The sequence below is a fragment of the Ailuropoda melanoleuca genome, chromosome 18, assembly GCF_002007445.2.
Source record: "Ailuropoda melanoleuca isolate Jingjing chromosome 18, ASM200744v2, whole genome shotgun sequence".
In the NCBI taxonomy this organism is placed as follows: Eukaryota; Metazoa; Chordata; class Mammalia; order Carnivora; family Ursidae; genus Ailuropoda; species Ailuropoda melanoleuca.
Genome location: NC_048235.1, coordinates 34283148 through 34293026, shown reverse-complemented (window position 1 = coordinate 34293026; position 9879 = coordinate 34283148). Strand labels below are relative to the sequence as shown.

General features: G+C 44.9%; 1 protein-coding gene across 1 annotated transcript; it reads right to left on the bottom strand.

Annotated features, from left to right (window-relative positions):
* Nucleotides 1-5116: 5116 nt before the first annotated feature.
* Nucleotides 5117-9622, bottom strand: GOT1L1 (glutamic-oxaloacetic transaminase 1 like 1). The gene is made up of 9 exons (XM_002917226.4): nt 9201-9622; nt 8324-8505; nt 7903-8014; nt 7549-7658; nt 7235-7327; nt 6991-7141; nt 6129-6294; nt 5508-5650; nt 5117-5270 (listed from the first exon to the last, which is right to left on the bottom strand). The coding sequence occupies exons 1-9, from the start codon at nt 9313-9315 to the stop codon at nt 5122-5124; spliced, it is 1221 nt and encodes a 406-aa protein (XP_002917272.1). The 5' UTR covers nt 9316-9622; the 3' UTR covers nt 5117-5121.
* Nucleotides 9623-9879: the final 257 nt, after the last annotated feature.

Sequence of the window (9879 nt, the reverse complement as noted above, 5' to 3'; positions counted from 1 at the left end):
ACTTTGGAACCAAAAGCAAATACTATTGGCCAGAATTGGTGTTTCTTCATGATATTTAAACAACTCAACTCAATGTCCTATACCTCTTTGTGTCCCAATGAGCTAAAAACATACTCATACGAAACATAAAGGAGGCTCAAAATTTACTGTGGATGATGACTGAAATGATACAGGAGTATCTTGGAGCAAAAGTTTCCTAATTCCCAAAGGCTGCATTCTAGAGAAGCCAGCCTGGCAAATTCTTGATATAATCTTGTAGAATTTAAGAACCAGAAGAAAGTTTAGATGATGATATATTTAATTCTGGACAATTTAAGAAAATTTAAGGGGGGCCTGGGTGGGTTAGTCAGTGAAGCAACCAACTCTTGATTTCGGCTCAAACCGTGATCTCGGGTCATGAGGTTGAGCCCCATGTTGGGCTCTACCCTGAGCATGGAGCCTGCTTAAGATTTTTTTCTCTCCCTTGGGGTGCCTGGGTGGCACAGCGGTTAAGCGTCTGCCTTTGGCTCAGGGCGTGATCCTGGCGTTGTGGGATCAAGCCCCACATCAGGCTCCTCCGCTATGAGCCTGCTTCTTCCTCTCCCACTCCCCCTGCTTGTATTACCTCTCTCTCTGGCTGTCTCTATCTCTGTCGAATAAATAAATAAAATCTTAAAAAAAAAAGATTTTTTTCTCTCCCTCTCCCTCCACGCTTCCCCCTACCACTCTCACATGCTCTGTCTCTCTCTCTCTAAAAAAAAAAAAAAAAGAGAGAGAGAGAGAGAGAAGAAAAAATTTAAGATAATTTTTTGTAAAATTACATTAAGAAATTTAAGAAAAACATGACCAGCTAAAGAAAGTCTAGGGAATAGTAAAGTTTCCAGGTAAAAAAAGATCTTGAGAAAATTTTATTCCAACCTATCATTTATTAAATGAGCCCCAGAAAAAGGAAATGACTAGTCAAAGATAACACATCTAGTTAGAATCTCACTGGTTGCTCATGACATGAATGGACTTTAAACTACAAAGTTAGACTCCAGTCTGGAAAGATGAAAGCCAATGAACACAGGATCTGGATAGGGTAAATGTAGATATTCTTGAGGCTGAAGCATTTAAATTTGAGATCAACCAATGAAATACTACTTATATGCTTAATAGGCTACTGCCTAAGAAAAGTTAGGAACACTTACATACATGCACATAGATATTTGATTACCATTTTAAACAAAATGAAAGAACCACAAACTTTTACAAAAGTTATCTATGAGGGAGAAGAGGGTAGCATGGAGGGTACAGTAAAAAACCAACAAACAGACGTCTTTGAATATGCCTCGTTGTGTAGATCTGACTTTGGAACCATGTAAGTATTTTACATAGTCATAAAAGAGGAGTAAAGTAAAAAGTATTCTCTAAAAGCAACAGTGAAATAAAACAGATGAATTCAACTGTAGATTGAATTGATGGCATAACCACACAGAGGAACTATTCTAAGTGTCTTTAAAACAAGTAATTCAGATATTTATCCCCAGCAGGATATAGCCTAAGGACAAAAACTCTGCAAGAAAAAAATATTTTTAACTGTTTTTAGTAATCAGATCAGTACTGGTATTATTTTTCAGAAGCTACTGTGTGGGTAGTGTCAGTTAAAGCAAGTAAGTAATTATATTGATGTTGTCAAAAACTGGGATTTGGGGCATGAAAGAAAGGAGATCGTAAGGAGACATAAAATTAATGGGGTCAGTAAAAACAATGAAGTTCTGAATTGTGATTGGAATACCAGTATGCACTTAATGTATTTTATGTTACTGAAAAAGTTTGGAAATGATGACCAATCCGGCCGCCATGGACACTTTAAGAGCCCAGATTATGGTGTTATAAATATTTTTATCTGCTAAAAGTGATTACAGCTCCTTTGAGAAATGACTGATTCCAAGTCTGGGACAGAAGATGTTCAAAATTTTCCTGGAACATCTTGTCATGCCAGAAAGCAGGGATGTATCAAAAGATTTCAGAAACTAATTTGAATTGGCTCCTACAGGTAAAAGAAAGGACGTTTTTAATATCAATAAGGGTCATGTTTGCAGTGGAATTAAACATGTAAAATAGGCTTAAACCCATAAATTCATAACAGTTTTTTAAATACCTCATCAATCACCTTTAGAGAATGCTAGTATAATAACTCATTGATCTAAAAACTGGTAAATGGTGGGACAGAATCAAGCATTAATTCTGCCTTTCCTATATAAAATGCAGCTCACATTCATCAAATCACAGTGAGAGAAAATTCCTATTTGTAAAAGTATTTTAGCTAAAAAATGAATGAATAACATCAGACTTAGAATATCACCATTCGGCAATACTAATGAATTAATGGGGCTAGGCAATGATGGTCAATAAGTACTAACATCACAGAAAAGCAACTAGGATCACGTGCTTCCTGATAAAACACACCGCCACCACCTATAAAATGACCTTCCTAAGACAAGGAATAATAGCCTTAAACCTGAATCTGATCAAGCCTCTAATCTTAAATTCTGTTTTTCAAGAAATACAGGGAGACAGAGAAACAGTTACGTGATAGTACGGAAATGGAATCAGCAAAATTCAGTCCGTGGGAAACCCTACAGGACAAAAGACCCAGTTCTTCGATTTTAAAAAATCACAAGATTAGAAAAAAACAAAACAACAACAAAACAAACATGGAAGAAGAAACTATAAAGAAAGACTTAAAAGACAAAATAACTGTTCTGCGTATCTATGCGTGTGTAATAAATCACTCCAAAACGTAGTGTCTTAAACGATAACAGCATTTCATTTGCTCATAAATTGGTAATAAGGGAGGGGCTTAGCAGGACAGTTTATCACTGCTTCATTCAATCAGCTGGGATGGCTTGAAGGTTGGAGGCTGGAATCATCACATGTCCAGCGGTTCATACTGGCTGTCAGTGGGATGTTCACTAGGGCCAGGGTCAAAAGACACACACATGACTCTCATTGAGCCTGCTTGGATTGTCCACAGACCAGTGGCTTGGGTTCCAAAAGCAAGAGTCCTAGAGATTGAGAAAACCTGGTTGAATAAATTCTATTTTCATGCTAACGCACCGTTGGGAATGGTTAGAATGTGCCACCCACATGCACCAATGGTTCTTCTAGAGTTCTTCTTACATCGAGGCTAGAAGCCCTTTAAAAGCTAAGGACAAAAAAAAGGGGTCCGAAGACCTAAGAGAAGAACCTGCATCTGTGGGGAAGCACAAGGACTCAAGATAAATCCATCTGTAAGCAACAGGAGCTAGCTCCACTTGCTCCTTGAACTTGCATGCAATCCTCCTCACTTATGAGGAGACAGAGGCTCTGCCTCCTAGCCTAAGAATCACAATCTACAGGAAAGGTACTATTTATTTTCCAGGCAGGAACCCACTAGTCTTGGCAGACAGGCTTTGGGATCTGAAGCCCAACCCCATGAGGCTGATCACTTATCTGCTTGCCCTGTAAGAACCGTCTTCACGGAACACAAGGCAGCTTGCTTGCATTATATTTGCCCAAATCCTTGCACTAAATCCTGCACAAACAGAGCTCAATTCAGCACCAGTGTGTGATAATGTGTATAAAGTGTTGCCAATCAGGGGTATCAAAACTCTGGGTCCAAAGTTTTATTGGGGGTCAATCACATAGGCATGCAGTGCCCTGTGTAACTGACCTTAACCACTCAATCTCCGGCTCCCAGAGGTCAAGCACATCTCAAGATCTTTTTTTTTTTTTTTACAAAGCCACTTTTATCAAGCAGGATACTGCAAGGGCTCAGAGTTCATTTCCCAGGAACCAGTCAAGGGCCAGTCCCAAAGACCTTTGAGATGTACACAGTTTGAGCAAGTGAGTCCTCCTGAGTTAACCATTTACTGACACTCATCTAACACATATTACATGTCACCTTTTTTTTTTTAAAGATTTTATTTATTTGAGAGAGAGAGCGAGCACTGGAGTTGGGGGGGGAGAGGGAGAAGCAGACTCCCCACGGAGCAGAGACCCTAACGCGGGGCTCCATCCCAGAACCCTGGGATCATGACCTGAGCCGAAGGCAGATGCTTAAACCACTGAACCACCCAGGTGTCCCATGTTACCTTTTATTCTTAACTACATTTTTACCATGTAAGTTGTGTCTCCCCAGCTTGGGTGGAGGCCACCAAAAGAGGAGCAACTGTCATAACTTTTAGTATCTTGGGGGCTCGCAGAGTTCCATATATTAGCAGATGCCCAATAAAAAATCATATCTTATGATCCTGCCAGTAACCCTTGCTCAGGTTGCTCTCTGCCTAAGATACCCTTCTAGATCCCTTCTACCTATTATCACTATTATTACTACTCCTAGCCATCCATCAATACCCAAACCAATTTGTAGTTCCTTGTGAGATCTTCCCCAACCGTTCTGGCCCATGTTAAGGTTTTTCTTCTCTAAATTCTTGACATATTTACTGTCCATATAATCTATGTGACTTTTCATTATATTCAACCTTGAAATATTACTTAACTTTTCTTTGGACGAAGTCTCATCTCCCAACTAGACTGTAAGCTTCTGGAGAAAAAGGACTGGATCATACCTGGTTTTTTGCCTTCCCTTTGATGCCCAGATGCTATGATCTGAATGTTCATGTCCCCTCAAAAGTCGTATGTTGAAACCTAGTCGCCAGTGTGATGGTGTTTGGATGCGGTTAGATCATGGACGCAGAGCCCTCATGATTGGATTAGTGCCCTTATAAAAGAAGCTGTAGGAAGATCCCCTGCTTCTTCCACAGTGTTGTGTTACAGTTACAAGGCGCTGTTTATGAACCAGAAGGAGGGCCTTCACCAGACCCTGAATTTGTTGGTGTTTTGGTATAGCAGCCCCGACAAACTAAGGCACCAGATCAGGGCCTTAATATAGTAGGTGTTCAATAAATATGAGATGGTCATTGAAGATAGACATTCCCTTCTACTCTGGGCCTTTTTAACCTCTCTTTGCTGAGGCCAGACCAATGCTTCATAAACAGGTGGAAAGAGGGAGTGCTTTGCAGAGAAGTGAATTGCAGCAATGAAAACTCAGCACAGAATTTTTGCAAAGACTAAAGCTTTTTATTCCGACCAGGAGTTATCGATTTTTTGAAGATGTTACTCTGAGCCCTTGGTGGAGAGGACAGCCTCATGGATGCTCTGAGTGATATAATCTATGTTGTAGGCATTGATACAGGTGAAGTTGATGCGACCATTCTTGGGGAGGTAGATATGCTTTTTCTTGACCAGGTATTCCACCTGTTGGGCTGGTGATAATCCCAGGGTCTGAGTTAGTAAACTCCCCTCTAGCCCAGGATGGGTTACAGGGGATAGGAAGTGTCAGCATTGCTGGGGATCCAGAAGGGTCTTTAAAGCAACTCTACTCCTCTTGAATCCAACTCTGAGGGGAAGCTAGGGACTGGTCACCCAGTCAAAAAAAGTTCAATGCTTAAATATAATCCCAAGGTCAGAAAAGGGGGAGCTACCGCCTCCTAGACACTTACAGTTGAGTCCCAGATAGCTATGGGGCCCATTCTGGTCTGTGATGTGATCCCAGGATCCAGGGGTTCCCAGGAGCCGGAGCTTCTCCTTCACCTTTTCCTTAACCAGCATGATGTTCTCTACAAGCCCTTTCAGACTCTGCTTCCTGCCAAAGAAAAAACAGCAAGAAATTAAAGCATGTGGTTTCCCTGCTGTCAACCGCCTTATTGCCATTGCACTCTTCTTGCCTTCAAAAGCCCAGCCACAGTGCCTGAGGGCACACTAGTGGAGCCCGGGATCTGGTTACCAATGGGAGAGGAGGTTCAGCCCATTTTAATTTAAGCAAGCCAAGCAGGCTTGCAGGCCGATTTTGCCACAGTAGCAAATCCTTAATGCTGCCTAGTCTTCTGCAATCTGGAAGAGTTCAAATAATTCATTGGACTGTGTCCAAAAAGAGTGTCCTATTGCCCACTCCCGCAAGGCAAGGCAACCTCTGGCACAGCCCCTGCTTTTGCTATACAATGAGTCCTCAGCGAATGTTGATGAATGAATGGAGTCAAAGAGGCAATGGGGCAGGAAGAATCCTGTGAATGGGAAGTCTAGAGTCTCTGCCATCCCTTCCTGCCCCCACCTTTCGCCCTTACCATTCTTCCTGAAGAGCAGGGTTACAGAGGATGGAGGTGATAATGCGAGCACCCGTAGTAGGAGGGTTTAGCCACAGGGCCTGGGTGAGTTTCATCAGTTGGGAGAGGACGCATAGCAGAAGCTGGTTGTTGAGTGCCACCACGACCAGGATCCCTACTCCTTCATCTGCAGCATTAGGACAGACAGCCCCTCAGTCTCCGTCTCCATTACCAGGGCCTTCCCTTATGACTTTACCTCCAACCTTGCGGAAGAGAGGGTTGGACTACCAGGTCCTCCTCCCAGCCTAGCCAAGCAGGTATCCAGACCCCAGGAAGTTGCCAGAAGCTCTTCTTTCAGAAAAAGTAGCTAGAAGTAAGACTCTCAAAGATGGAAAGCACTTGAAGGATCACTAAGCCTTCTCCGTCATCTTACAGCTGAGGAAACAGAGGCCCAAAGGAGCTAAATGATTTGACTGGAGTCAGTCTTGGGGCGCCTGCGTGGCTCAATCAGTTAAGTGTCTGACTCTTGATTTTGGCTCAGGTCATGGTCTCAGGGTTATGAGATCAAGCCTCTTGAGCTTCTCTGTCTCCTTCTCCCTTTCCTCCCTCTCGCCTTCTCTAAAAAATAAACAAACAAATAAATAAATACATTTTTTAAAAAAAACTGGAGTCAGTTTTAGTAGCTAGTTTTAGGAACTGAGCTGAGACAATACCACAGAACCTGACTCATAGCTCAGAGCTCTTCTCTTCTGCCTCCATGGTGCTCTCTCTGGAGGCCTTGGCTCTGTCCAGAGAGTAGGAGATACCAAGCACATTGTTTGTGCCATGGCTACGGCACCACTTCAGCACGAGGTCTTCCCTTCCCCTTCTGCCCATATCATACCATAGATGCCAAAAGTCTTGGACAGAGACTGGCTGCAAAAGAACTCAAAGTCTTGAGACACAAAGTACTGTAAGAATCCAGTATCTTCTTCCAAGTCCCCAGTGGATAGACCTTGATTGGGAATGTCAAAAAATGGGAATATCTGCTTGCTCTGTAGGAGAAAGGAGAATGGGAAAAGGATGAAGTTGGTGGAGGAGATGGTAGATGGCAAGAGGGAGGAAAGTCGGGTGGATGTTGGGCTCACCTTCAACCTGGCCATCAACCTTGCCCACTGACTTTGTGTCAAGCTGCAGTCACCAATGTTCCCAATCACAAAGATACAGCCATGCGGGGCCTGCTGCAGGTAGACACTGTCTCATCAGGCACTTCCCCTACCAAGTGGGAGGGGCACCAGGGCATATGGAGGAGAAGTCATCCTCCATGTTGATTCCTACACTAAAGGACCAGGCAAATCCAAGCCTAGGAAAGGCCTTTCATGACAACAGGGGTGGAGGGGACAAAAGGAAAATGAAACTGTAATCAGGTCTGGGGAGGAGTTTCTGAGTGGGGCCCTTCTACCTCCACCACATCGAGGAGCACGTTGGGGTCCATGCACAGCTGCTTGGAGTCCCAGAAGGAGTATTCACAAACTGTAAAGCCCATGTCCTGGAAGACGAGTCCGTAGGGCTCTGTGGGAACACAGCCCCCTTCAGCTGGTACAGAGGAAATGGAGGCAGCCGTGCCAGAGCAGGGGTCTGACGGTCACTGGCGGAAGGTGGGACAATAACAGGAAAAGGACAAGCATGCTTGGCTTGTCCACCATCTTGCTCATGACAGAGAGCGAGAAGGGCAACACTCAAGATTACAAATGGGGTGGGACTCAGGAACAGGAGAGAGGGACCTTCTGTCACCCCCATTTTGCCTAATACTCACCTTTTTTAGAAGAAATAATGTAAACTATTTGAGAATCTTTACGCCAGATTTTGAGGAACTGGGCCCCAAGTTGGAAGGCACCGTTGTCACCAACCGTGTGCACACCCCCTACCTGCCAGCAGAAAATGAACAGAAGGCACTCTTTAAAAGAGTAATCGTGATGCCGGTATGCCTCAGATTCAGATGAATTCTTTCTGGAAAGAGCTTGTACATCAGCAGGGTGGGCCGATGCAAACAACAGGGGCTTCAGGCTCTGATCCTGCCTCTGCCCTCCACTGACTAAGTCTCTGGACTCTGAGTCTCAGGGTCCCCTCTCTCAAGGCCAGGAACCCTCCAAGGCCCCTCTCTGGTGAAGGACTGTGCAGCCCCAGAGCTCCACTCCCTGTGTCTGGGTGAGTAAGCAAACGGCCCTTCCTCTCACCCTGTTCTCCACAATGACTTGGTTGTGCTTTCCGAAGAGGAGTTGCAAGGAGGCCTCAGTGAACGATTTCATGCCCTTCACTGGCATGTACTCGTAGTTCAGAGAGGGATCCTGTGCGATCTGCTGTCGGATCTTGGGCACCACGGAAGACACCCAGGGATGGCCTTCACTGGTCATGCAGACTGGGAGGGAAATCACAGAGAGAGCTCTGGATGGCCAGCCTCGGGGCCTCCGAGTCAGGGCTCTGGCTCTCTTGGGGCTTTGGTAAGTTGCCTAGGAAAAGATAACTTTCTCTCTTTTTTCCCCTTCCCCTTTATAAAAACAATGTGCTGTGAGAGAATGTGTATAATTTTTTTCTTTTTAAAGGAGACAGCTGAAGCCTATGCCATTGTTTTTTAAACCTGTGCCATTTTAAAGGGCAAATATGACATACCACGTGGGAGTTCTAGACCCGTGAGGCTGAACAAGGCAACCCCGAATGTCACAGTGGCAAAGGTCGGCTGCATTTCCGAAGGGTCAATTCGGGGAACCATTCTTAGTTCAAGAACAGAAAAGGAAGGGGAGGGGAGAAGGAAGAGGCTGAAGAAAGTATATTGCCCACACAGACCCCGAGGCATCGAGCTGGAGGGGAAGGTACATAGCTCTTACCAAATCCCTGGAAGCCCCCAGCTAAGGGCAAAGGACTCAGAATGACCGACCCAGGACACTTTTTGCACTTTTCCCCACTGGGCAATTCTGTTAACAAGAACAGAGCCCTCCACTTGCAGAGGCTTGGGTGTCTCCCGATTCCTCTGTGGCAGTGGCCCACTGTCCTCCTAGAGGCAATCAGGATATGAGTACTAAGTCTTGTAAGACTCCCCAACCACCAAGCATCTACCTCTAAAGGCCAGGAAAATCTTGTTAGGACAATCGTCTTGCTTGTAGGTCTTTAACAAGCTGCCTTCTAGCTTCTGGGCTAAGGGCACATCCATGAACACCGAAAGGGTAGGCATCACTGAAATACAGTACAGCCAAGCCTCCGCTGTTCCCCGCTCCTGCTCCAAAGCCCTCCTCCAAGCCTGGCCCAGCCAGGCCTGCCTCTTCCCGGAACCCTGGCAGATCCAATGCAGAGACTCCAGACAACTGGTTACCGGAGCAACAGAACCCCACAATTCCCAGTCTCTGTGGTGGCGATCCCCAAAGGCTATGGGAATAATCCATGGCAGTTGAGGAGGGTCCCCTGAGTGGGCAGAGATGGGGAAGGAGGGAGAGAGGACCTGGAATTCCCAGGCACCTCTCTCTAACTCACTGCCTTCTCGGGGCCCCAGTTGCCCAATCCAAAGTAGCAAGGCAGCGCTTGCAAGACAGGGCAAGACAGGTGCAGGAGCCCAAGAGCCAGGTGCAGAGGTGAAAACCTCAGACCCAGCAGTAAGGCACGTTGAGAGAGACATTTAAAAAAAAAACACAAAACTTCTACTTTTGTTTCGCTAAGGGCCCCAGATTTTAAAAGGAATAGAAAGAAAGCACTGTTTCCTTCCCTAGTTATTTTAAATAAAGAATCCTATGTTTAGAAACAG

Coding starts and splice junctions, on each gene's coding strand:
- GOT1L1 (XM_002917226.4), bottom strand. CDS start 9,315: ATGCCTACCCTTTCGGTGTTCATGGATGTGCCCTTAGCCCAGAAGCTA. Junction 7,328..7,548: donor TGCTCCTCGATGTGGTGGAG/GTAGAAGGGCCC, acceptor GTCTACCTGCAG/CAGGCCCCGCATGGCTGTAT. Junction 5,271..5,507: donor TAGCTATCTGGGACTCAACT/GTAAGTGTCTAG, acceptor GATTATCACCAG/CCCAACAGGTGGAATACCTG.